We start from the raw sequence: 26,284 nt of genomic DNA, 5'->3' as shown, positions 1-26,284 counted from the left end.
AAAATCACTGAAGTAAAGCCAGAAAATAGTAAAAAGCCGTGACAATTGGTAGTTTGAGAGTCTTGAAATGGTCACATGGGGGCTGGCAGCCCGTGAGGGGCAGCCCAAAGCCAGCAGTGGGGTCTGAGCTGGCATCCAGAGCAGGGCAGCCCCAGGCTCTGGGGACAGGCCACGCTCTGCCACAGCTGTGACACCAACATGGGGGGACCTCACGGAGCAGAAAGCTCTCTAATCCCTGGGACGTGCTGGGAGAAGCTCAGATTCTTCTGCACAGGCTTAATACCCTCTGGCCTTATTTTCAGAGATGGCAAGCTCTCATTCTGGCATATCCTCTCTACCTTTGGTAAGAATCAGGCACTGCAGAAATGTTTTGGGCACAGCAGCAGCCTGGAAGTTCCTTCAGCTCCTTAGACATGAGCACATTGCTCTGATCCCTGCTCCTGCTGCCTGTCCCAGGATGGGTCTGCCCTCAGATCCTGGCAGTCAAGGCCAGACACAAAGGTGGGAATAAGTCCTTGGATTCTGCTTGCTCAGTAGCTCCAAAGCTGGAGTGTTCACCAGGATGTGCTGACAGGGGTTGTGGCCCTGTCACCACGCTCTGGGCTCTCCCAGAAAGCAAGCCCAGTGGCTGGGCTGGTTATCTGGGACAGAGAGGAGCCAGGCTGCAGCAGTCCCTGAGCACATCCTCAGGAGTCAAGGTGCCCAAGCCCCCGCGGGTGTGCAGATTTTAGCATTTGCAAGGAGAGTCACGTTGTGTTTCCTGGCAGTAGAAAGATGCATCCTTCAGCTCCCAGTAACATCTGTCACTGTGAGCGAGCTCTCTGCTGTGCTAAATCTGCCCTTCCTCGTGGAATATTTGCAGCAGAAGCGATCACAGAGGAAGCTTTGTGCAACAGTCAGAACTTCTTGTATTGGAGCTGAATGCTGATGCCTCTGCTCGCTTTCCATCAGGGACTAGCTCTCTTTCCTGTGTGCATGCAGAGACTTCATTTCACACTTGCTGCCCTTCTGGCTGAAAAGCCAAGAGCTGGTGCTGCAGAGGCTCCTTGTTTGACGTGGCCCTGTTCTTTCTCTGTGGTTCCCAGGCTGCAGATGGTTGCTGATCAGCTGGTGGAGCGCTTTGTGGCCTCTGGCCTGATGCTTAAAGAATGGGACAGGGTGAAGCTGCATGCCACAGTCATGAACACTCTCTTCAGGAAAGATCCAAGTACGTACAGAGCCTTCATCCTTGCTGCTAAATGCATTTAAAGTAGTCCTCTTGCCCAGCAGATGCTTTTGGTTTTTGTTTTTTTCAGTGTGGTTTTTCTTGTCTACAGGGCAGGGGGGTGAGATGTCTGCAGAGAAAACCCAGAAGAAAATAAAGCAATGAACAAGAGTCATAGATTCAAAACCTTGGCACCCTGTAGCACTTGTAGTATCTGGGCTAGGGAAAAATACCTTCAAGTAGAATCATAGAATGTCCTGAGTGGGAAGGCACCCACAAGGATCATCCAGCCCAGCTCCTGGCCCTGCCCAGGACAATCCCACCCTGTGCCTGATGAGAGCATTGTCCAAACACTCCAGGAGCTCTGGCAGCCTTGGAGCTCTGACCATTTCCTGGGGAGCCTGTTCAGTGTTCCCTGTAGGCAAAGAGCCTTTTCCCAATATTCAACCTCCCTGGCACAGCTCCAGCAGTGCCCCTGGGTCCTGTCCCTGGTCACAGAGATCAGAGCTGCTCCTGCACTGCCCTCTGTGAGGAAGCTGCAGACCCTGACGAGGTCTCCCCTCAGTCTCCTTCAGGCTGAACAGAGCAAGTGACCTCAGCCCCTCCTCATGGAGGTGAGATCTTGAGTTCTCTGTGTCCTGGTGTTAAATTGAAATTGCATAACAATTCCATGTGTTGTGCTGACCTTCAAACAAGATGAAAACGTAATCCTCTTTGCTTAACTTAGAGACTGCCCATTTCTTTAGGAAAGTGATTCCATTGTCTTTCTCCTTAAATCAGCTGCAGACAGATGAATGTGATGCAAAGCTGAATGTGAGCTATTCTTGAGTGTATGGCGTCTGCTGTCTCTGCCAAAAGATTGTCTGCTCTGGCTGTCTGTAGCATGGTTCTGATCACATTACTTTATAAAGCAGCCCTAAAAGCGTCATCCTTGGGGAGGGGCAGTGGGTTCCAGCCAGGTTCTCCATGTGCAAATGTGCGTGCTCTGGCACGGTGGCCCCTGTGCACTGCAATAGGCTGTGTCAGGAATTCTGTAGTTGTTGCCTCTCTGAATCTCTGCAGGGACAGTGATAACAGCAGGTGATTTGTGTCATTGTCTTCTGGGCAGGTTTTGGCTCTGACAGCTGCTGAAGTCAAACAAGCGCACCCAGGGCGTAGAAACCCTGTAAAGATGGGGCTCTCAAACTGAGCCCTGAAAATGTGATCCCAGATTGCTGATGTGGCTCTGTGTGAGGGGAGGCACATGGGCAGCTAGGTCTGGCATCCTGAGTCTATATTCTGCACAACCCCATGAGGCATGAGAGGCATTCAGACACAATGGGGAGAGCGTTCCGCCAGCATTCCGCAGGCAGCCATAGGAGTCTCTTTGTATTCCATACAGGATTTGAACAGCAAGCTGGATGTGAGGGGGACTTCATAGTTAATGATGGAGATGAAAAAGAAATACTGAATATATTCCCCGGGCGAGGCAGAGGTCCTGTGGAAGGAACAGATCCTGTACTTGGGGATTATATAAAAACCCAGCCGTGCTCTGGGGAAATGGATCTCAGACACAGGCTTTTGGCAGCTGCTGTGGCCTAGGTTGCTATTCTGAATATGTGTGTGTGTGTGTGGCTGCGTGCCCACCCCACAGAAGCACCCACAGCACACAGCAGAGGTTTGTGTCGGGGCCCTGCGCATCCCGCCTGCCGTTGTGCTGGCGTGCTCAGCCTGGAATCTGGTGCTGTTCCAGGCCATGCAAGTGCTGTCTCGCACCCTGACATGGCAGGGTGAGGGATGAAAACGAGCCAGAGAGAAGCAGGTGTGTTGCACTGAGCAGTCAGCCCTACAGAATCACCATGGCAGTAGCTGTGATTTAGGGCCTTTCCTCCAGGTAACAGAGGTGATCCCGATAGAGGCACCAGTTCCAGCCCTTTTCCTCCTTAAATCCAAGTGGAAGTGGGGGATTTTTGCACTGAGAACTGGGCAAAGATGGTTTATTAGCTGGCAGCTGACTTTGGGGAGGGACAGAGTGGGGGGTGAAGTACAGCACACAGAGTTCTGCCATCTGAAGCTCATTCTGGTGGTGGCTTTTCTCTCTACAGCTGAAGAACGAAACAACACAATGACTGGTAAATCATCTTTCAAGGAGCGGGAGTCATTTAATGGCCAAAATATCCTCAAGGTCAGTATGAAACAATCAGGGAAATGGAGCCAGCTATGGATATTGTATAGCCAAAAGAGGTCTAAACACCTCTTCTAGACTGCTTTTGTCTTAGGCTTATGGGATCTCCTGGGGCTTGGGGGGAGAGTGGGGAATCTGTTTAGAAAATAAACAGTCCGGATCACTCGTAATTGGGAGCATTACAGTATTTAACAGGAGCATTCCTAAAGCTGCTGAGGCTCAGAGCAGGGATATGAAGCACGAATGCTAAGTGGGTGTTCGTGTTGTCGTTTACTTCACTCCTGTTTTACCCTGGAGACTCAGGCTCGAGTTGATTCTCAGCCCACCAGAAAGAAGCACTTCGTTGCTCTTGTTCTACTCATATATATTTATGAAACTAAACCCCACTCTCATTTCACTTACTCTTTTCTTTTTGGTTTTAATCTCTGCTATTGATTTGCTCCAGAAAAATCCTGGGTAGTGATAGGGAGTCCCACCAGGATCTGAGGGCTTTGGCAGTGATCAGAGGTTAGAAAACACGATCCCCCAGACTGTGGAGGTTGGGAAAGGTTCAAAGGGGAGCATGCTGCAGACTCCCAGGCTTTGCCAACCAGGGTTGGGACTGCAGGCAGCCTCTGCTGCTCATCCAGATGGCTGTGGCAGACTGATGCTGTGCTGCTTGACCCCTGCAAGTGTCCAGAGAGAAAAGAGATGCACGGAGGAGCAGAAATGGAAAACAGCACCAGCTTGTAAGCAAATTTGCAATCCTCATTGTGTGAGAGGATTTGTTGCAGGCAGTTCTGATAAGAGGGAGCGAGGACAATGCATGGATACATTTGGGAAGGGTAAGGAGATATTCTGGCAATGAAGATACACGAGAGAGGATGCGGGATGGGTGGGAGCTGGACAAGCCAGAAGGACTTTAGAGCCCTCCCAGAGGAGGGGAAGAGTGAGCTTTATTTGTATTTACAGTCTTAATAATGTATCAAGCACTGGATGCAGGGGGATGTGAAGGCAGGATGTGGAACTGATTGATCTGTGTGCAGAGGACAAACAAAGGGACAAAATTAGGTTAAGCTCTCATTGTCCTCAAACGGTCTGTGCGAGCGTGGTGTCATGACTCAGCGTCACCACATGTTGAGTGTGCAGTGTGAGACTGCAGTATTGCAAGCTGGAGCAGGGAAGCCACAGCCCTGGTCCCTTTCTTGATGTGATCTGCAGTTTTGGATAGCTCCCAGTGTTGGGAGAGCTGGCTCTGGGAGGGGGAGATGTATGTCAGGAGCCCTGAGTGGCTGCAAGAGTCTGCTTTCTCCATGTTCACCTTCACTCCTTTCTCCTGCTTGTGTTGAACTTGTCCTCAGGCTTTAGAGACACATAAAATCAAGCTGTGGGTCTTCCTCCGTGCTCTCATCCCAAACCGTTTGTGATTGGGATGGTATTAACGATGCTCCCTCTGCTGGTCACAGCGTTTGTGGGGTCTGAGGATCTGGGGGAGGGTCTTAGGGTGCACGGTGCTTGGAAATGCAACTGCTCTCCTTCTGAGGCTACTTCTAATTCTTGATGCTCTTGGAAATATGAGCCCGATGCATTTTTAAAGCTCCTAATTGATTTTGTACTGACGTAGCCAAAAGAGCTGCTGGCTGTTTGGACTGCTGGTAATTACTTCAAAGCATGTCTTGCCACAAGAAATGTCATCCTTCTCTCCCACCTCCACTACATTTCCTAACCTGCCCGCTTCGTATTTCCCTTTGGTCTCCCACGTGCCTGCAGCAGAACGCCCGTTGGCATTAATTAATTACATGAGTCATAAATAGCTCCAGGCTTCTTACCAGAGAAGCCCAGCCTCAGTGAACCACTGATGCATTCCAGCATGACCTTGCAGGGATGCACCAGTTCCCTCCCAGCCTGCTTTTATATCCATTATTTATCTTGTGCTGGGGAGGCTGCCCTCTCGCAAAGTGGCTTCATTAACTTTTGCACCAGGATCTGAACGACGGGCTGTTAATGAATATGGCTGCAGTTAGGCAGGCTGGTGGGAGGGAGAGCCATGTGCCCCACATGTGATTCCAGGCGGTGGGACTCTGTGATAGCTGTGCTGAGTGGTTGTGTTCCCACTTGGAACGCTAACAAAGCATGGCTGCTGGTAGGAGGGTAAGTGGGAAAACTCAGGTTTCATCACTCTCATTCCCATTGTGCAGCCCTGTAGGGCCAAAGGCTCAGGGCAGGACTGGAGCTCTCAGAGCACAGAACACGATGGAAGTGCTGTGGCTCTGCTGTTCCAGGCTGAGGCTCCCCATGGTCAGAGCTGGGGGGTGTGTGTGTGCAGATGCGCTGGCAGCCCATGTTTGCTGATAACATGCCTGTGCTACACCAGGCTCCAGCTGGTATTTTGCTTTCAGCTGAACTAATCAGAATTTTATTTAATAATCCTTTGTTCTACCCGTTCCACAGAGTTAAACATACACTCCTATTTGTGCTAATAAATGGTTGTGCAGGCCGCTACCTTCCCACACTGCTCAGAAAATAGATCCTGTAGGATGACTTACGTTTGGGAGTTTAAATTACTTCTGTCTTGAAGAATATCCCTGAAAAAGGCTTCCTGGAATAGGTAGAGCTAAGAGCCCAAGGGGCCGTGTGAGATTTGTATCCAACAGAACTTTGGCTTTGCACTTCTCAGTCTAGTCCCAAAAAGCTGGGACGGGATGCTCCATGGCCACGGAGCCATACGAATTCCCTCTAGGCTGCCTGTGAACATCCCAGTCACGCACCGAAATCCTTCTCCGGTCAGCAGCAATGTCCCATCTCTGGGAGGGCACAGGGAGCAGTTCCTGGCTGGAAGGCCCAGCAGGCAGGCCAGGGGAGGTGCGGGCTGGCAGCTCCTGCCGTGTGCCGCGGTGGCCGCGTGCCCCGCGCCGCAGCTGGCACGGCGCTGGCACGGAGGCGGCCGGGGCAGCTGCCGGCATCTCCGGAGACCAGGCTGCGCTGCCTCCGGGCTTTTATTTGTTTTTGTTTAGTGGGGAAAAAATCCGACTAAGGCTGCAGTGAATAAATAAAAACGAAAAGAAATGCGGAAAGGCCGACCGGCCAAAAATTTCTGTTGGACGTTTAAGGGAAAGGAAGAAAACCACCTGGGCTCTCACTGGGTCAAAATGGAATGAATTTTGGCTTGAGTTGAGGTCTGAGAAGTAAATGAATGGCCTTTGCCACGTTCAAACAAGAAGGAAGCAAATTCTGAGTGCAGAAAAAGCTGAACTCTGCCGCTTAGCACAGATCCGTGCATTAACAGCTTACAAGATTAAATATTGAGGGAACAGCTACTGAGGTACAGCAGCAGAAAGCTGCACATCTTATGTCTTTAGGGCATTAGGGGAGACTTTAAGCTGGGATGGAAGACTGGGAATGGGATCAGCCAAGGTGGTGACACATGCTGCTGGATCCCTGGTCCAGCAGCAGGGCTGCAAGAGTGCCCAGGGAGGGCCTCTAGGTCAGGTAAGGCATCATTTGATGAGGCTCCTTCTCTTTTGAGGCCTGCATAAGTGTATTGAGTTGTGGCATTGTACCTGCTCTCACTGGGAGCAGAGGGAGAGTGCATTTACTGTCTGATACTCAGGAGAGGCAGTGGTGTCCCTGTCAGCGTGTCTGTCCTGCTGGGTTAGAGCAGTGTGGTGGCTGTGGCATGCAGCAGTTCAGTTTAAAACATTTGATGCAATGCCACAGAGAGAGGTGCAGTGGGAAAGAAAAACTGAATAAACCCCTGATCCTTCAAAGTACCCCAAGCCAGCCAAGCTCTAAACAAATGTGTGCCCCTGTGCAGAGCCAGCTCCACTTGCAGGTGAGGAGTGTATCTCGTGTCCTGCAGCAGTTGGAACCCAGGCTTTTTGTGTAATTTTTGTTTGTGGTTTTAAGGAGGCTGAGTCTTTTCCTGATATATTTCTAAGCTGAGGTGAATCAAAGAGCCAAAGAACCGGCATTAGGTGGGGGTCAAGACTGCCTGGTGTTCAGAGAGGGTAAGAACATCTTGTTATCCTCAGCAAGGTGGTAAAGATGTAGCTCCAAAGTAGGACTGACAGCTGGAACAAATACCTAACAGGAGGTGGCTGCTTGGAAAGTTTAGAGTTAAAAATACCAAACAAAGAATCCACTGGAGTGAGGGGAGACTGAGTAAGAGATTGTGGTGCAACATCAGCATCTCAGAAATAAGCCAGTGCTTTCCTCACCTCGTTTTTACAGAAGAATCAAAAGCAGAAATGAAAGGCTGTGATGCCACTTTGCAGAGGGGAGAATTCCTGCCATTACCAAGAGGTACCAGAACAATCGAGGGGGCTCAGCAGTGTGCAATTAGAGCAGCAGTGGGATGGGAGGATGTGACAGTTGAGCAGATGAGACTGGAGATCAGTTTGTATAATCATGGGGGGAAAAAAAGGAGATTAAATTGGGGTTGCTGTGAAAATGCTTTCCTGCAAATTATATTCTTCAGGGGGAGAAAAAGCCATATTCATGTTATTTGCATTTGATGAAACAGGAATCTGAAGTGGCATTTGAAAAATCAGAGCAGACAAAGGAGGGAAGATATCTTTGTTGGAGTGTTCAGGCCTTGGAGGCAGTGTTGGAGGTTTTGGGGAAAGGCTGAGCCACTGCACTGAGGAGAACACAGTGCAGAAGCTTTGTGCTGCCTTTGCATGACAGAGATCTCTTTGGTGACCTTACCAAGAAAAGAAAAAACCTTTTTTTTTCTCTTACAGGTGCTCTACACCCCTCTGACTAATTTTAGCAGGAGCTGTGAGAGCTGGAAGAGGGTTTGTTGAGAGTCTCTGAATGCTCTTTCCCCTGCACTTCTGCACTCCCACCCAGGCCAGCAGCTGAGCCTTTTGGAGGTTCTGTGGGTGCCTCTGCCTCCCACCCTGTGAGCATCCCCCCTCCTCTCTTCCCTGAGATCCCTGCTGTGCCACCAGCCAGCCAGGGCAGTGTCACCTCTTTGATCTTAAGAAGACAATTTTTCTCAGTGGAGCTGGCAGGGGTTGAATTACAGCAGTGCCTTAATAGAAGGCAAAGACCCAGCACATTAAATGCAAAAAACCCCATCCCACTGATTAGCAAAAGTAGACAGTTCATCCCCTAGGTGCCATGACCCTTCTGCTGGATAATTTTCTGTGTCTGTCTGAATTAATTGACTGGCTCTGTAGCTAGACTCCTCCTCTTGGTGTTGGGTGGGTGTGGTGAGAGGTCACACTGACGGGAGCTCCTTGTCCTGGTGTTCCCGGATGCCTCTCAAGCCTCCTGCCATCTCTGCAGCAAAGGCAGAGCCCAGCTCTTGGAAACTGTTGCTGCATTTGCTGTAATAGGAGCCATGGGGATGAGGCTTCTGTGGAGTAATGCAGTGTTTGATTATTAATTTCCCTAAGTTGTGCTGCAAATCCCTCACGTTTGAGGTGTAGGTCTGGGATCTTATCAGAGCCTTTAATTTGCTGAAAGGGTTTTTATTCTTGTCTGAAAGACGTGCAAAAATCTGGTAACCTCCAAATGTCCCACTTGTATTTGTTTCTTAGTTTGCAGAATGCCTTTCACCATAGCAACTGGGGTTTGATTTCCTGGAGCACATGAATTTTCATGGATTTGTGATGGGGGGAACAGACCCAAAACTGTGAGCTAAAGCAAAGGTTCTGCAGCATGGGAGTGCCAGGAGCACCACTAGATTTGGCTTGTGGGGAGGGGGGGATCCTGGAGGGAGGGGATCTCAGCTGAACAAAGCCCTGCACCCAGCCCTGAACAGTTCTGTTTGAAAAAAATCCAGCCTGACAGATTAATTTAGACTATTGCTGAATGTCACCCTCCCCACTGCTGCATCACCCTCTGGCAGCTGGGGTGGCTTTGCTCCAGTTTTATGAAGAGCTGAGGTTTCACATGGCAGCAGTCACAGAAGGATCAGCTGCTTCCATACTCAGAGCTGGGAGCCTCGTACTGCTCCCACCCATGGAGGTCAGCGGGGTGTTAAGGGCAGCATGAAACACACTCCGAGCTCTGCAGGTGAAACCAGGGATATTGCACACGTGAGCAGGAGGGAACAGAGCTCCAAACAACGTTGGGAAATCAGGCAGAAAGAAACAGGCAGCTGCAAACAAGGACAGGTCCAGGAGGGAGCGGTGGCACCGGTGTGGGATGGAGAAGTTCCTCAATACCAGCCCAGCAGGCCAGGGTTTGGCTTATGTGGGGCTGCTCCAGTCTGAGTAACCCTGTGGAAATTAAAAAATGAGGCAAATGTCCTTCAAGTGAACCTCTGACTATGTTTAGCTGAAGGATTTATCCAGTTTTGGGTGCCATGGATGGGTTCAAAGAGCCCAGGGGACAACAGTAAGATGGTTGGAGGAGTAGAAAATGTCTGCAAGCTGGGGCTGAAAGAGTTGTTTCAAGGCTAATAAAGGGAAGGAGGGCAGCACGTAGGGAAAGCTCTTGAAGCTTGGGAATGCTTTTGCCAGTAGTGGATGATAAAGTGATAAATAAATTGGGCCTAAATTGCAGCAAGAGATCAGGAAAATCTTTGTAAAGGGGAGGATAAGGGAGCAGTGCTCTAGAGGAGCTGGGAAAAGGGGGTCCTGATGGTTTTGAGGGAGCAGAGATGTTAATCCAGGATCTGCCACCACCAGGCTCCTCCTGCCTTGGAGAAGGGGAGGATGGTGGAGCTGATAACCTTCACTGGTCCTTTCTTCAGTTTGTCACTTCATGATTCCTACATGGAATGTGTGCAGAACACCCATGAGATGGCATCTGTGAACGTACCAAGAGCTTCTTGGCATTTATGTGGCATTTACTTTGGCTCAGGAAGTAAAAATATAAAAAGGAAACTTCCCATCATGTGCCTTGGATCTTTCTCCATGAACTTGCTGCTGCTTCTTATGTTGGTGGTACTTTGCCAGAGAGAGATGGTTATGTTGTTTCCAAGGAACTGCACCAGTGATATAATTGTAAGGGATTTTCCAGTGTCATAGAGGAGATAGCCCTGACTTGGGTATCTCCCAAGAGAGAGGCCACTGGGACTTTTATGACACAAGATTTTCTCCCTCCTGAAGTCTGCCTGCTTTATTCTTCCTAAGGGAGATGAGGTGAAAAGGTCTCTGCTGCTGCCTTTTAAATCTTGCCAGAGGCTGGAAGAAAAGGAGAGGGGAAGGGCTGTTCCTTGTGGAAGGACTGGATGCTATATTGGGGATGGAGAGACACTCCAGAGCCAGCTGCACACTTGCAGAACAAAACAATCTGCAGCCTTGTGGCTGGTGCTGGTGGGGACAGCCCAGGTGACAACCGCCCTCTCTGTCCTTCCTGCCCATCTTCCACCCTTGTGACTCTGCACAACATTTACCAAGACTGCAACACCTGAACAGTCTTGGAAAATGTTGGATGGCCAGTCAGCCATCCTTTAAAAAGCCATGGAAAGGAAGCAGTTGCTAATTTGGGGAGGAGGTTGGGAATGCCTGGAAGAGCTGCCTCTCTGGATGAATGTCTGCCTGCTTTTCCTATGCTTCTCGTGCATTATTCCTGGCAAGCTTCCAAGCACAATTAAACCTCTGACAGATAATCATTGGTGGAGTGGTGTCCAGGGTGAATAACACGGGAATCAGGTATTTCATTTTTTGGCACCAAATTGTTGCAGAAAATTTTGAAAGTCAAAAATAGAAGGAAAAATAATCTACTCATTTAACAAACTCCCCAGGCCTTGACAATTTGCCTGATTGTGTCTCATCTTCTGGGAGCCACAAAGGGCTTTGGGGCTTGTCTGTCATAGTTTGGGGGAGTTTGGGTCACAGCTGGGACGGGGTTTGGTGAATTTTTTGGGATGAGGAAGAAGGAGCTCTGCCAGCACATACTGCAGCCTGGGAGCTGTGGCAGCTGTGGAGATAACAGCCTTCTGGAGAGGTCCTGGCAGGTCTGTGTGGGAGGCTGCAGGACTGAGGTACATTAAACAAGTAGGTGGGATCCCAAAGGCAGAATTGGAGGCTGTGGTTTGTGCAGCAAAGGAGGTTAATCAGAGGAACTCAGATGCACAGAGTCTGCTGGAGTTCAGTGGAATCTCTTAGAGTCCATCAGTGTTTCTGAGTGTTATCTTCATGTTCCAGAATTTAACTGTTTAAGATTTTTAATCTTTCCACGTTTTTGCCATTTCCTCCATCAGTCCTTTTTGCCTGGTGCTGGTGTCAGTAATCCAGCAATGTGCTGAGGAGTCGGCGCCTTCCTGCTGTGTCTGGCCTGGGATCTGCCCTTGTGCTTTGGCCAGATGATTTGGAAGGGTGATTGTTCTCTGCTCTTCTCCAGTGCTTTCCATCCCAAGCTGTGGACATGTTATACAAACTTTAATTCAAATATATCACCCCTTGCGAGGTGGAAGAATTTCCAGGGGAGAGCGCAGAAAGTCTGCAGACAAACAGGTTTTGTTGCTCTGTGCTGAGGCACCTCTTCAGAAATGCTGCTTAATTTTTCTCCATGCTTGTCAGCGGGTGCCTGGCATTTTGTTTGTTCCTGCCCTTCCCCAGAGGGGATATCAGCACCGTAACCTGCTGATTTCCAACAGAAAGCTCCTGCATTTCCCAGCCTGTTCCCTCATTCACTGCTGCTCCCAGTGGGGACACGCTGGGGCTCTGCTGCTGGCGGGCGAGCTGGTGAGTGTTGTCACTTTGTGCAGAGCAGCTGAAGCTGAAAAGCCTCCAGCTCCTCCAAAGCCTCTGTTTGATCTCCTGGTTGGAGCTGTCCATGCACTGCCATCAGCTGCCAGACCCCGATTCCCAGCACTGGGTTGTCAGCAGGATCCTCCTGCACGTGCTCTACCATCGAGGCACAGCCCAGTGGTGCTCGGGCTGTTCACACCCTTCCTGGGTGGATAAATGTCTTCCACACAGGAGAAACAGCAGAGGAGGGATTGCTGGCATCCCATCCTCAGCATGGACCATGCAGTGGGAATGACAGCAAGCTCATCCACAGCCACAAGCTCCTGGAGCTACGAGCCTCTTCGTCTCAGCCTCCCTGAAGTTGCTGATTTCTGTGTTCATTCCAGACGTGGAAAACTGGACCCTCCCTCAGCTCCCTGCCGAGAGCAGTGGGGTTTGTGAGGTGGATTGTCACAGGCTAATGACATTACACGACACAGCGCTGAGTCACCAGGGACAGTTTTGTACTCTTGATCTGTAATAGCCCAGCCCTAAGGCAGTGCTTTCTGGGGCTGGAGTTCACAGCAGAACTCCCTGCAGTCCAGGGAGAGGTGTGTGTGTGTGTGTGCATATCCATTTTATCCATGGTATCTCTGCTTGTTAGTGGGAATTTTTAATTGCAAGGCATTGCAGTGAGTTGTTGCTCCCTCGGCATTTCCGAGGCTCTCAGCAGAGCTGCTTGGACTTTTTATTAATTCAGGATGGGTCTTTTTTTTTGGCTGACTACTGTAAACGACGTAAGGCTTTAAAAACTGATCAATAATCCTGATGGTAGTGGCAAAATCCAGGCCAAGGCAGCGTGAATGCAAGCCAAAGATTACGTGAAGGAAGTTTTAAATACCTCTGACTCCCTTCCCTTCCGTGGACTTCCTTTGTCCTCCCACTTCCCCATGCTCCTCCAGCCGAATCCATTAATATTTCTCATGCTTGTTGAGCCTGTGACAGGTGATTTAAAAGCCTCAGTTTGCGTTGGCACCTCCGCTCTTCATAACCAGAGCTGAAACACATCGCTGCTGTCCTTCTGTGGATTAGCTGTGATTTATTGCTGTTGTTCCCAGGCTGGAGCACAGAGGTGCTGTCTCATTCCAGCAGGGTTGTCTGTGGGAAGCGAGTCCCCCGAGGAGGACAGCTTGACAAACACCCCTGCTTGGGAGCACAACATCGTTTAGGCGCCTGTTGTAACTTCTTCATTGAAGAGGCATCCTCCTCCTTGCCTCAGCAAAACCTACTTCACAGGCTTAAAAAGGGGAAGAAAACGTGGCAAAGAGGCATCCTGGGTTTGATCTGCTGCTCTGCCTTTGATAAGGAAGTTGTTGTGGTTTAGGGGTTGAAGTTTGTACAAGCAGTTTTGGCTCAGGTTTGCGAGGAGCGAGCAGTTTGATGTGTGATTCTCTCTCTCCCAAAACAAGTCTTCAGCCTCTTGTCTTCCCTCAGAAAATGGTTGTCTCATCCCAGGGGAGGTCTGCTGGGTAATTTGTGGGCAATCGAGGGGAACAGACCTCAGAGGAAGAAGGGCTTCCAGCATCTGAACAGAATTGTCTTAAATGGGAGAAAATGCAGTGCCAGAAATGACAGTGGTGCTGCTGGCTTTTCCTGACTCAGGATAAACGACTTTGGGGGGAGAAGTGGAGGAAAACTTGCTTTCTGGGAGCTACCACAGGGCTGCCTGCCTTTCATCATGACCTGAGTGGTGTGTCCTTGGACCCAGTTCCCAGGACAGGAGAGGGAGGGAGAGGAACCCTTGAGCCTACGGTAGTTTGCAGGCTGACCTGTAAAATACGGGTTATCCATCATCCAGTTCTCTCCTCTTGGGAACTCACGGCTTTTGGGGAGGGCAGCGTGGCTGTAGTCTGTGCCATCCCCCCCAGATCCTGGGATGCTGCTGCTGTCACTGCTCTGTCCCCATGGGAGATGCAGGCATCCTTGCTGAGCGTTGCCTGTGCCTTGAAAGGCAGGGCACATCCCTGGAGCGTTTGCTTGGAGGTGCTGGGTCTGGGGTTAAAAGTTAACAATGCTCTTTCCTTATTCCATTCTAATTCAATTTGGGAAGGCAGCAGGGAGATGGAGGGCACTTAGTCCTCTAAGTGCTATTCCCTTGATGGGAGTTAGTAGCTTGCACTGCATGTGTGGTGTTGATTCTGTAAGCTGACCTTTACCTCCATCAGGTTCATTCTCATTTATAATACTTAAAAAAAAAAAATCCCAGCCTCCATCCTCTTATTTATTCCTTGGGCATCGAGGACATAAATCCCTTGGCATGTTTGGATTTATAGAATTACTGTGCTTTTGCTGAGCCTCGCGTCCCACTCCAATCAAATGACACGGCTCTGCGGGCGAGTGCCTTTCTCCTCCCCTGCCTCCCTCCTGGCTGCTCCTGATCCACATCTCCTCGTGTTCCCTGCAGCCTCTCCAGGGAAAGGTGGGCCCTTGGCAGCCATAGGGAAGGAATAGGAGTCAGCCAGTCTTGGGGTTATCAGCGGTTGCTTCCGAAGGGCAGCGATCTCCAGGTACCTCCTTCCCTGGTGCAGAATAAAAAATGCTAAGATGCTTTCCCAGGAGGCATTTCATCAGCTGTGCTCCAGGGCTCCTCCGAAACCAGAGCGTTTCCGTGGTGGCTGGGGAGAGGGGGGAGTTATAAATATCTTTCTTGGCTCTGCTTGGCTTCTCCTCAAGATAAATAGAAGTGAAAGTCAAAAGCAGAGGCTTGGCTCTCTGCAATCTCTTCTGAGTCTCCAGGGACCCGAGCTCAGGATGCTTTCGTGATGGGAAGCCACTTCCTGGTGTTCCAGAGGTCTTGGAGGATTCCTGGTGTTTCAGAGGTGCTGAGGATGATGTTTGAGGGGCCTCTCTCCAACTGCCTGAGGCAGGTCTCAGATGTGCAGTGATCTCTGTGTCTGGTGTCCGGTGGCTTCTGTCATGGGAAGCCTCAGGGAGCACAGGAGCATCGGTGAGAAGCCAGCCTGAAACAAGAGCAGAAAAAAGTGTCTGTGGTTGTCCTCTAAATCTTGTAGCATGTTTACTCTCAGAAAGTACAGCCACATTACCAAAAATCAATAGTTCTAGCAGCGTTCCTCCCTGGGAAACACACAGCTGCTCGAACACACGGGAGGTGGTGAATCTTAAAAAAGCCAAGGGAATACAAAGTGCTTTGGTACAATGGCTTTGCTGCACTTCTGGCAGTGTACAAATGGAGGGCCCTTGACCTGGGCAGTGTCTTCTGGGACTTCCCAGTCATCCTTCTGCTGTGACATGCCTGGGGCTGTGTGAGGGAAGAGGGGCTCGGGGAGGGTTTGTCTCATTAACTAATTTTTGCTTTGAAGTACATGTGTTTAGTAAGAAAAACGGGTTGTGGTGTGCAGCAATAGCATAAACAAAACTCTTCCTTTGGTTATTTTGTGGAAAAGTTTCACTTCTGGCGCTGCTGATGGGTCTGGCACATCCCACAATTTAATTTGTTTTCTTCATGGAATCCTGGAATGGTTTGTGTTGGAAGGAACCTTAAAGTCCACCTTGAAGTCCGTTCCATCCCTCTTGCCATGGGCAGGGACACCTTAGATCAGAGTGTTCCAATCCCATCCAGCCTCCTCTTGGGCACTTCCAGGGATCCAGGGGCAGCCACAGCTTCTCTGGGCACCCTGTGCCAGGGTCTCCCCACGTCACAGGGAGGAATTTCTTCCCAGTGTCTGAATCATGCTCAGGCAGTGGGAAGCCATTCCTCTTTGTCCCATGACTCCATCATCCAAAGTCCCTGTCCAGCTCCCTTGGAGCCCCTTTAGGCACTGGAGGGGGCCCTCTTCAAACCCGAGTACTCCTTGCTTCCCAGCACACCTGCCACTCTGTTAGGAATCCAGAGAGAGGTTATTTCTGTTTTTCCTGGGTGGGGAGTGCTCTGTGATGGGAAGGAGTGACAGTGTGAGCAGCCACTGTGACAGGGACAGGTGTGAAGCTTTGGGGTGAGTGGCAGAGCATTGCAGGGAGCCCCGAGGAGCAGGAAACCATCCTTCCTTCTGAGGTCAGCCAAAACAAAGAGAAAGGTGACCAACCCCTTTTTACTGCCATCTCTTATTAATGAGACATTTTATCCTAAGTCTTCCAACATGAAAGACGCAGGGTTTTGGGAACATAATTAATCTTTCTTGTATAAATCTTTAATTGTATGAAATGGAGTTTGTGTGGCTGTCGTCATTTCTCTTCCTCTCTTTTCCTCCTCTCCCGGTTTGAGAGGAAAAGCACAGCTTCTTTTCTGCAGGCTGCTCTTCTTTAGGGCAGTGACCCCGTGGAGCCACCACTCACAGTGTCCCTTGAGGCCACGCTGCTGCCCTGGGGTCTCTTGCTCTGCCCCAAAATGGGTAGGGAGTCACTTTCCCTATGGCTCTTCTCCTTTGTGGAGTGACAGCTAAGCCAGGAATTGTCCTGAGAGAAAACTAGCTGGTCTCCTCTGGAAAAAAGGGTATAGAATACTCTTGGGACAAACAACAAAAGAGCAGTTGTGCCCAAATCAGTGCCAGGCAGAGCCAAATGCCTCTTTGGAGGAGGTGAAGTGCAGCCTTTCAGATGCTAAGTAGTTATTTGGGATTTCAGTCAGTCCCTCTATGGAGGAATTGATGCACCATTGGCTCCAGGAGGATTAATGTGTTGGCTTTCCTTCTTGCCTTCTGTAAAGGGCAGGAAGGGCTGTGGGACTGCCTCAAGCCCACGCCTGCAGAGACAGATAGAAAATTGAATAGGAGACAGATGGAATGGACATTTTGGAAATCTCCAAGGTGGGGAGAAGTCACTGCTCAGGTTCTCAGTGCCTCACAGCTCTCGGGTTAAACAGAGCTTCCAAATTAGCATCTCCACCGAGGAGCTTTTCCTGAGGCACAGCTGATGTTCCCAGGTAGAGCAATTTCCTGCTGCTTAATGGAACGGGAGGAGCACTTTGCGCTTGGATGCCAGGCTTTTCCAGCAATAACTTCTTGTAAGAAATTCTGATGTCATTTTTTTTTCGTCTGCTTCGTGGGTTGGATTAATGGGCAGGGCCACACCCCCCGGGCTCCGGAGCTGGCTTGCTTTCCTTCCTTTGCACTCAAGTCTTCGCCGAACAAAGACGGATTTGTTGAACAAAGCGGGGTCAGTGCTGGGATGAGGAGCCTTGTGCCTCCAGCCTGCTACTTTGAATTAGGACTGAGCTGTAGCTGAGTCCTGCATCCTGTGGCCTGGATTGGTGCAAACTTCCTGGCCTCAAACCTTGCCCCTGCAGAGCCACCCGGGGGTGGTGCCTCCAGAGCAGTGGTGCCTCCCCACTCTCCCTCAGTGACACAGGCAGCAAAGCAGGGCAGGTTTGAGCAGCTGCTGCTGTAGATAAAGAGTTCACAGTCTTTAGTGGGAAAAATAACCTAAAGAACACTTTGATTTAAAGGCAAAACCAGTCTGTGAGGAGAGGCTTTTGACAGGGCCAGCTCCTGCGAGAGAGCCTTGGGCCAGCTGCTGGCTCCCTTTCTCTGCTGCCCTTCAAGTGTGTTTTTTTTCTTCTTCCTTTCAGCTCTTTGAGAACTTCCACTTCGGGGAGGTGCAGCTGGACTCGGTGCGTCTCTCCCAGAGGTTCTCCTCGGACGCCTCTGGCTACTACGCCACATCTGGGCAGCTGTGCTTCTCTTGAGGCAGCCGTAGGGGGTCTGCTCTGTGCATGATCCCTCAGTGAAAGGTTTTACAGGACATGAATCTTCAATGGGAACCTGAGGACTCCAAGCTGGGATGCCTCTTGACTCCTCCAAGGCATGGGAACCGTGGCGTTTCCCTGCAGCTTTTCCCACTGCCCTCTTCTTCGGGGTTGCCTTCCTCCTCCTTTCCCCAAAACGTCACAGAGTTGCCTCTTTGATGTCTGTGGATTGCTGGTTTTCCAAGAAAACAATAGAACTGGGGCTTTTGGGGCATTGCTGGTGTTGAAATGTGGCTTTTTTTCAGAAGAAGGAAGTTTGTTCTTAAAATAAGTATTTAAAATCCAGGAGAGCTTTGCCGGAGCACGATTTAACGATATTGAGGTCAGGCATTGCTTGGATCTCCAGCAGCGTGCCTGTGTGATGTAGATCTCCAAATAAATTAATTCCCTTCAAAAGCAAAGTGTTTATCTCCTGTTGCATTGATAGTTCCTGTAATTAAACTTCCAGCACAGCACATAACTATGATAATAAGAAAGCACTGACGGTTAGAGCTCTTTCCAGTGACCGTTTCAGAGCGTGGCAAAAAACATATGCCTTGTAGGTGGTTTCTCCATTAAAAGCAGCACCAAGCTCTTTGATTCCATTGTGAATCCTTCAGAGATCTCAAGACAACGTTGTTTTTTTCCTGTAAATCTCCACGTTTGGTAAAAATAGCGACACAGGATTTCAGCTTGCCCTAGGATGAACGCTTTGGAAAATGGAAGGTGCTGGTGCTTGGGTGTTTTGTAACTGAACAGGTGCTGCTGCCCATTCCTGGTTCTTCTGTGGATATGGAATCATGCTGTGGTACAGGTGGAGAGTGTCTCAGCCAGGGATAGGGGTGCTCCACATGTCCTAGTGATCATTTCTAAGAGGTCTTCACCCCATTTCCTCCCTCCAGAGTGAGCTGGCTGTTTGGCCATGCACAAACAGCAGTGGGAGTCATTCGGGAATTGGGATTGCTATTCTTTTCCCCCCCAAATGTGTTGCTGTCTATGTTTCCCAGACCAAATTGCCTGTCTGCTTTCAAGCCTGCCTGTCAGGCAATCAAATCATCTGTGCTTTTGCTGGGTGCCCTTGCTTGTACCCAGCTACAGCCATTGGGCTGTTTGTGTCCTTTTCCTTGGCGTCAGAACGCCTCTGTGCTCTCCAAAAGCCGCCTTCCAAACGGTTCCCTCGGGGAGCAGAGCACAGCACGCACTCACAGGGAGGTGCTGAGAGCACTTAACACCAGTTGCTGTCATCTTTCCGCCAGCCTGAAGAGGTACTTGGCAAATCTCTTTGGAACAGACCCGGGAGCTGCTCACGCAGCCACCAGGAAAGGGGAGATGCACCTTGGGAAGCTTCTGCCTGATGAGTTCTTAACGACTCTCACCCAGAAGTTGAGGCAAACACGGGTTTTTGACAACTGGAGCATACTCCTCCTCTTCCCACTTGTGTAAACATGTTTTAGTGACAATTCTTTGGGAAGTTGGTTGAATTTCGCTGGTAAGCAGCTTATCCCGCTGCTCTAGCCTGGCACAGCAAAATTCATTTCACACCTCCTTCCCCAGGCAGAATTAAGGATTCTGATCTTTTGCCTGACATCACTGGGGCTTGCTGGCAGTTATCCTTCCCATCCCGAGCATCCTGGCAGGGAGAAGAGAAGCTGGATGTGCGCTGTGGCATCCCCAGCTGAAGCTGTGAAGGAGCTGCAGCTGGGGTGAGTTGTCACTTGTCGCCTGCCCTGATTTCCCCCCGCTGAGAAGAGGGGAAAATCCAAAAGCAAAAACCTTGGGATAGTGGGGAGTCTTCCCTGGAGCCCTTAAAATGCTGTGCTGGGATGGCCAAGGAATGGGCACCACAGTGTGGGCATCACAGGGAGAGGGGTTGGAGGCTGGGAGATGGCAGCGATGAGGAGCTGTGGGATGGGGGAGCAGTAGGGACTGGGAATGCAGGATGGGGATGTGGAAGGAATGGGGGATGCATGATGGATAAGAATGAGGGATGTGGCAGGACTGGTGCTGGATGGGGATGTGACAGGGAATGCAGCATGGGGGATGTGAGATGGGGACCTGGCAGGGACCAAGGGCTGCAGGACATTGGATGTGGGATGGAGCCAAGGATGCAGAATGGAGATGTGATGGGGATGGGGGATGGGGGATGTAGGATGGGGACTCGGTACCGACCATGGATGAGGGGTGCAGCACAGGGGCGAGGCAGGGGATGCAGGGTGGGGGATGTGGAATGAGACCAGATACGGATCAGGAATGCAGGACAGAGGATGCGGGAAGGGGGTGTGTCGGGGATGGAGGATGGGGACGCGGTAGGGACCAGGAGAGCCGGACGAGAACTTCAGGACGGGGGTGTGGCAGGAGATGCGGGGCGCACGATGAGGGGCGCGGGCCGGGGACGGGTCAAGGACGAGGGTGCAGGGTGGGGCCAGAAGGGGCCGGTGCTGCGGCCGTGCCGAGCCGTGCCGAGCCGTGCCGGCGGCTCCCCCGCCCCGGTGTCGGCGCGCAGGTGCGGCGGGCGCGGCGGAGGCCCCGCCCCGGCCCTCCCGCCGGTGCCGCCCGGTGCCGCCCCGCGGCCGCACTCGCCGGCGGCGCCTCCCCGTGCGCACCGCACCGCTCCGCACCGCGCCCGCTCCCCCCGGCGCTGCGGCAGCATGCGGGGCTGCGGCGGGCGCCGCGCCCTGCTGGCCCTGCTGGCCCTGCTCCTGCCCGCCGCCGCCGCCGGCCCCGGGCCCGCCGCCGGCCCCGCCGCCGGCCCCGGGCCCGCTGCGGCGGGGGAGAGCCCCGGCAATTTCATGGAGGACGAGCAGTGGCTCTCGTCCATCTCCCAGTACGGCGGCAGGATCAAGCACTGGAACCGCTTCCGAGACGTGAGTCCGCGCCGGCAGCGGGGCGGGGGGCGCGGGACGCGCTGCCGGGCACCGGGAGCCCCCTCCCCGCGCTCCCCGCGCTCCCGCCCCGCCGCTGCGGCTGCCGCAGCGCGACCCTCCCCGGCCTCGGCCCCGCCGCGGGCGCACGGGGATGCTCGGCGGTGCCCGCATCCCGCCGCGGCCGTGGGCGGCTGCCGGCCCCGGTACCCGGGGGATGCTCCGCGGCCCCGGTACCCGGGGGATGCTCACCGGCTCCGGCAGCGCCGCCGCCTCCCCGCCCGACGCCAAAGCTGCGTGGCTTACGCCGATGCCTCCATGGCCAGGGCTTGGTGCCAAAGCGACTCTCTCCGGTGACCGGGGGTGCTGTCCTCTGCGCCCTCTCCCCGTGCCCCGCACGGGGGTGCAGGCAGGGCCCGCCCGCCCCTTGCGGTGGCTCGAAAGCCTCGGTGGCAGCCCAGCCCGTGCCAGGGCACGAGCATCCCCCGGGACCCCGCTCCCCGAGCCCCGCGGGTGTCTCCGGAGCCCCGCGCGGTGCCGCAGCCGGGGCCGGGTGGTGACCCTGGGGATGTGGGGGACGCGAGGCAGGGGGGATGAGGATGCAGGCACTGCTGGAGGAGCGCTGGCATACCTGGCACGCCGGGCTCGGGATCCTGTCACCCCTCGCTGTTATAGCCTCGATGGCATTTAGCTGCAGCCCTTAAAATGATGGGGCAGTCAGGGTTTTTCCTGAGCTCGTTTTACATCTCCTGCTCGTGTCCTGCAGGGTGGGGGACGCGGTGCTGCAGCCCCATCCTGGGGAGACCCAGGACACCTGCAGCAGCCGGGCAGGGAGGGGGCACACCCCGAGCCAGCCCCTGTGGTCTTTGTTCAGATGCACACTCGGGTTCACCTTGGCAGCGAGGAGGGGATGGATGGATGGATGGATGGATGGATGGATGGATGGATGGATGGATGGATGGATGGATGGGTGGATGATGGCAAGCAAGGTGTGCCCACCGCAGGGCAGGGGGCACCACCCCCGAAATAAACCAGCTGGGGGGCAGAGCAAGGACGAGGGTGCAAAGGTGTAAATTCCTCCCCTGGAGACCCCTGCCCCCAACACCCCCGCTGGCCAACGCTGGCACTGGGCACCTGGGACCTGGATGGCTGTGGGTGCTCGAGGGGAGCACTTGTGGATGTGCCCCCATGGCACTGAGCATCCCCGGGGTTCAGGGCCGAGGAGGGATGCAGGGATGCCCATCCCCGGGGTTCAGGGCCAGGGAGGGATGCAGGGATGCCCATCCCCGGGGTTCAGGGCCAGGGAGGGATGCAGGGATGCCCATCCCCGGGGTTCAGGGCCGAGGAGGGATGCAGGGATGCCCATCCCCGGGGTTCAGGGCAGGGGACGGATGCAGGGATGCCCATCCCCGGGGTTCAGGACCGAGCAGGGATGCAGGGATGCCCATCCCCGGGGTTCAGGGCAGGGGACGGATGCAGGGATGCCCATCCCCAGGGTTCAGGGCCGAGCAGGGATGCAGGGATGCCCATCCCCAGGGTTCAGGGCCGAGCAGGGATGCAGGGATGCCCATCCCCGGGGTTCAGGGCAGGGGACGGATGCAGGGATGCCCACCCCCGGGGGTTCAGGGCCGAGGAGGGATGCAGGGATGCCCATCCCCGGGCGCTGGCAGCACACGTCGGGCCCACCCTGCCGTGGCACGGCTGCCGCGCTGGGGGGGCTGCAGCCCTACTGGCGGTTAGGTTGGATTAATAAGCAAATCCGTGGATTTGTGGGGTTTTTGACCGAGCAGCTCCGGAGGGGGATGCACGGGCGAGACCCGCGCCGCAGGGAGCTGCCGGGCGCCGCAGTGTTACCAATCACGGCACGGGAGCGCGGCTATCGATTGCGGTGCCGGAGCGAGACATCCCCTCCGGAGCTGCCTCCCGTGCCGCCGCTTCCTGCTGCCATCCCAAACCCTGCCCAGCCTCCCCAGGGCGGCAGGGATGCTCCTGCCTTGTGGCAAAGCTCACCCCGGAGCGTCCCGTGGGGTGGGCGGGTTTGAGTCCCTGCTACTCCCCCACACCCCCGGGATGCTTTCGGGGTCCTGCGGGAGCAGCCCTGCCTCCCCAGGCAGCCACATCCATCTTGGCCCACGGCTGGAGAACCGGGGTGGCAGCACCATGGGGATCCCCTGAGGTCCTCGCTGGGCTCCCAAGGGCTTCCTCCACCCGATGCCATTTCCATCTATATTCCCTGGCTTTCCCAGCTGGCTGATGGGGGAAGGCTTTGTCCTGTGTAATTCCTCCAGGATTACAGGTCTAGAGCCAGGGATGGGGGAGCACGTTGATGGTCGGTGCCAGTGATATCCAGGGCAGAGCTTTGGGCACCGGAATGTCGGGGTGCCCCGCTGTCACTGTGGGCTGGGGCCGGGGGCTTCGGCTGTCCCGGGGCTGACGGTGGGCACTCTCTCTCTCTGTTTTTCTTCTGTCGGTGCCGGCTGGGCCGTCTCGCTGCCGTGCCGCCAGGAGGTGGAGGTGAGCCTGGAGGGGCTGCCGAGGGGGTGACACCCCGCTTGTGGGGGGAGCTGCTCCCCATCCCTGCCGCTGTGGGGGTGCCCAGGGGCTGTGTGCACCCCTGGCCCCGAGCCGGCTGATGGCACGCCTGGCCCGGTGTCACCTTTCCCGCCCCCTGCACTCATGCAGGCTCTCCCCAATTCGCAGGATGACTACATCAAGAGCTGGGAGGACAACCAGCCCGGGGATGAAGGTACCGCTGGGATGGGTTTGGGATGGAGCTCAGTGGGCTCGGTGCCAGCCACTATGGGAGGTCGGGGCGGGTCGCTTGCACCCCCGGCTTTTTCCCCTCCGGAGCGGTGCTAGGGGGTGCGAGCTGGGCGGCAGCAGCCGGTGCCGAGGCGGCCGCCCAGCTGCGGCTGAATGGCGCTTCGTGCCGGGCCGGCTGCTGGCCGGGGCTCCCCCGGGGCTCCCCGCCTGCCCCAGCGCCTGTCCCCCCGCAGCCCTGGACACCACCAAGGACCCGTGCCAGAAGGTGAAGTGCAGCCGGCACAAGGTGTGCGTGGCGCAGGGCTACCAGCGCGCCATGTGCATCAGCCGCAAGAAGCTGGAGCACAGGTAGGAGCGGGCCCGGGCGGGGCGGGGAGCGGCCCGGGCGGGGCTCAGCACCTCTCGCCCCGCAGGATCAAGCCGCTGGGCCCCAAGGCGCACGGCGGCTGCAAGCCCTGCCACGCCGCCCCGGTGGCCGCCGTCTGCGGCTCCGACGGCCACACCTACAGCTCGGCGGTAAGGACGGCGGCAGCGCCGCGGGGACGGGGCCCCGTGTCCCCGCCGTGTCCCCCCGCCGACGCCTCGCTGCCGCCCCGCAGTGCAAGCTGGAGCAGCAGGCGTGCCTGGCCAGCAAGCAGCTGACGGTGCGGTGCGAGGGGCAGTGCCCCTGCCCGACCCCGCACAGCCCTGCCGGCGACAGCAAGCAAGGTGAGCAGGGTGCGGGGCTCCGGGGGACCGTCCCCGAGCGCTGCCCGGCCTGACGCTGCCCCGCTGCACCCCCCAGAACTGTGCACCGGGCAGGACCTGGCCGACCTGGGTGACCGGCTGCGCGACTGGTTCCAGCTCCTGCGGGAGAACGCCAAGCAGAACGGCTCCGGGGGGCTGCCCGCCAGCCCCACCTCCGGTACCTGTCCCTGCCACACGGGGAGGGGACGTGGGCTGCTGTCCCCGGGGGGGCCGGGCAGCCACGGGCTTCGTCCTGCCCTGCAGCGCTGGAGAGGAGCGTGGCGGCCACCTGCAAGGAGGCGGTGGGGTGGATGTTCGCCCGGCTGGACACCAGCGGGGACCTCTTCCTGGAGGCGGCCGAGCTGGCCGCCATCAACCTGGACAAGTACGAGGTGTGCATCCGCGCCTTCTTCAACTCCTGCGACACCTCCAAGGACGGCCGCGTCTCCGCCCCCGAGTGGTGCTTCTGCTTCTGGAGGGAAAGTGCGTCAGGACAGGGGGACATGGTGCTGAGGGGCCGGGGATGGACAGCACGGGGCCAGGAGGATGCACCCCTTGGGGCTGGGGGATCTGTGTCCTGTGGGATGCATGCCACGGATTGGGGAATCCATGCTGTGGGATCGGGGTTGTGCCTCGTGAGGTTGGGGGGATCCATCCCATGCTGCGGGACTGGGGGATGTACACCATGAGGGGATGTATGTCATGGGGTAATGGGCACCCTTCCTGTGGGTTTGGGGTGGCTGTGGGATGTTTGCCTTAGGGGGAGAGGTACACCACAGGGTTTGGAGGGGCTGGAAACCATGGTGAGGATGCATGCTGTGGGGCATGGGGAAGCACGTCTTGGTTTAAGGGGGGTGTGCATCCTGAGGGATGTATTCCATGGGCCAGAGGGATACACACTGTGGAGCTGGGGGTGTACTCCATGGGCCAGGGTGGGTGCACATGATGGGGATGCACCCCATGGGCAATGCACACTCTGTGGTCTGGGGGATGCACTCCATGGGGGGACGTGGAGTTCTGGGGGATGCACACCACAGGGATGAATGCTGTGGGTTTGGGGGCACACGCTGTGTGGGATGAGGGGTCCCTCGTGCCCGCCCTAAGAGCAACATGTGGCGTTGCTGCAGAGCCGCCCTGTCTCAGGGAGCTGGAGAAGATCCAGATCCAAGAAGCAACCAAAAAAAAGCTGGGTGAGTGGGGCACCCCAGGGCCCTTCCCCCCGGCAGTGCCCCACGCTGGGATGAGGACGGGGATCTCCCCGGGGGGCTCTGGCACTGCACGTCTTTGGGGGGGTGGGGGGCCATGGCTTCCCTGCAGGCACCTTCATCCCCAGCTGCGATGAGGATGGCTACTACCGGCGGGCGCAGTGCGAGCCGGGCGGCGGCGAGTGCTGGTGCGTGGACCAGCACGGGGCCGAGCTGACGGGCACCCGCGGGCACGGCAGCCCCGACTGCGGTGAGAGCGGCGGGCATTGCCCGCCTGGGCGCGGGGCCGCAGCCCGGGGCCGCCCCCAACCTCTGCCGCTCGCCCCTCCAGACGAAGCAACGGGGTTTTCGGGAGACTTCGGGAGCAGCGTGGGCTGGGAGGACGAGGAGGAGAAGGAGCCGGAGGAGGCGGGCGAGGAAGGCGAGGAAGAGGAGGGCGAAGCGGGCGAGGGCGACGACGGCGGCTACATCTGGTAGAGGAGCAGGAGAGCCCGGTGGGCGGCACGGCCGGGAGGCAGCCCCCCAGCCGGGGGTCCCCGTGAGCCCCCCGCTGCCGGTGTGCCATGGGGTGGGTGCTCCCCCCTCCGGTCCCGTGTGGGACGGGGCAACGGGGCGCTCGCCCGGGGAGGGGGCGAGCGGGGCGGGGGGGCCGCTCTCATGCGAATTTGAGCTTTTTTTTTTTTTTTTTTCTTTTGGGTAGAGCCTTGTAGGCCTAGTGTGCTGCTGCGTGGTCTTCAACCGGGCAAATGGCGCTAATAAAAGTGGGAAAAAAAAAAAAAAGGAAAAAACAAAAAAAATAACAAGAAACCCCCTTATAGATAAGCTGCCCCCTGTCCTCCCCGCATCCCCCCTCATGTTGTGCTTGCGTGGCTGCCCCGGCCCCGGCGTTGTGTAGCGGCTGTGAAATAAATACCCCGTGCTGTGTCAAACACTCGCCCGCCCGTTCCTCCCCCGGCCCCGCAGGGCTGTCCTGGGCAGGGGTGCTGTGGTGCTGTGCCCTGCAGGGAGCGGG

The 26,284-nt window shown here is 55.0% G+C and overlaps 2 protein-coding genes across 9 annotated transcripts in view; both read left to right on the top strand.

Annotated features, from left to right (window-relative positions):
* Positions 1 to 19,576, top strand: part of ASCC1 (activating signal cointegrator 1 complex subunit 1) — a 36,241-nt gene extending 16,665 nt beyond the window's left edge. For 3 of the 8 annotated variants that reach the window (XM_064429828.1, XM_064429829.1, XM_064429827.1), the window contains exons 8-10: positions 1,086 to 1,207; positions 3,289 to 3,368; positions 19,272 to 19,576. In XM_064429828.1, the coding sequence (XP_064285898.1) occupies positions 1,086 to 1,207; positions 3,289 to 3,368; positions 19,272 to 19,424 (355 nt within the window). In that variant the 3' untranslated portion in view covers positions 19,425 to 19,576. Of the gene's footprint in view, positions 1 to 302; positions 527 to 1,085; positions 1,208 to 3,288; positions 9,395 to 17,561; positions 18,140 to 19,271 lie in introns of those variants that run through there. The other 5 variants (XR_010367044.1, XM_064429830.1, XM_064429825.1 and 2 more) reach the window with 5 other exon arrangements.
* A 498-nt stretch (positions 19,577 to 20,074) lies between these two features.
* Positions 20,075 to 25,966, top strand: SPOCK2 (SPARC (osteonectin), cwcv and kazal like domains proteoglycan 2). The gene is made up of 11 exons (XM_064429834.1): positions 20,075 to 20,581; positions 23,084 to 23,092; positions 23,279 to 23,324; positions 23,575 to 23,689; positions 23,755 to 23,857; positions 23,941 to 24,049; positions 24,126 to 24,245; positions 24,332 to 24,550; positions 25,195 to 25,257; positions 25,385 to 25,522; positions 25,604 to 25,966. The coding sequence occupies exons 1-11, from the start codon at positions 20,090 to 20,092 to the stop codon at positions 25,747 to 25,749; spliced, it is 1,560 nt and encodes a 519-aa protein (XP_064285904.1). The 5' UTR covers positions 20,075 to 20,089; the 3' UTR covers positions 25,750 to 25,966.
* Positions 25,967 to 26,284: the final 318 nt, after the last annotated feature.

The sequence above is a fragment of the Passer domesticus genome, chromosome 8 (genome assembly GCF_036417665.1).
Source record: "Passer domesticus isolate bPasDom1 chromosome 8, bPasDom1.hap1, whole genome shotgun sequence".
Taxonomy (NCBI): domain Eukaryota; kingdom Metazoa; phylum Chordata; class Aves; order Passeriformes; family Passeridae; genus Passer; species Passer domesticus.
This window is presented reverse-complemented; position numbering and strand designations above follow the sequence as displayed.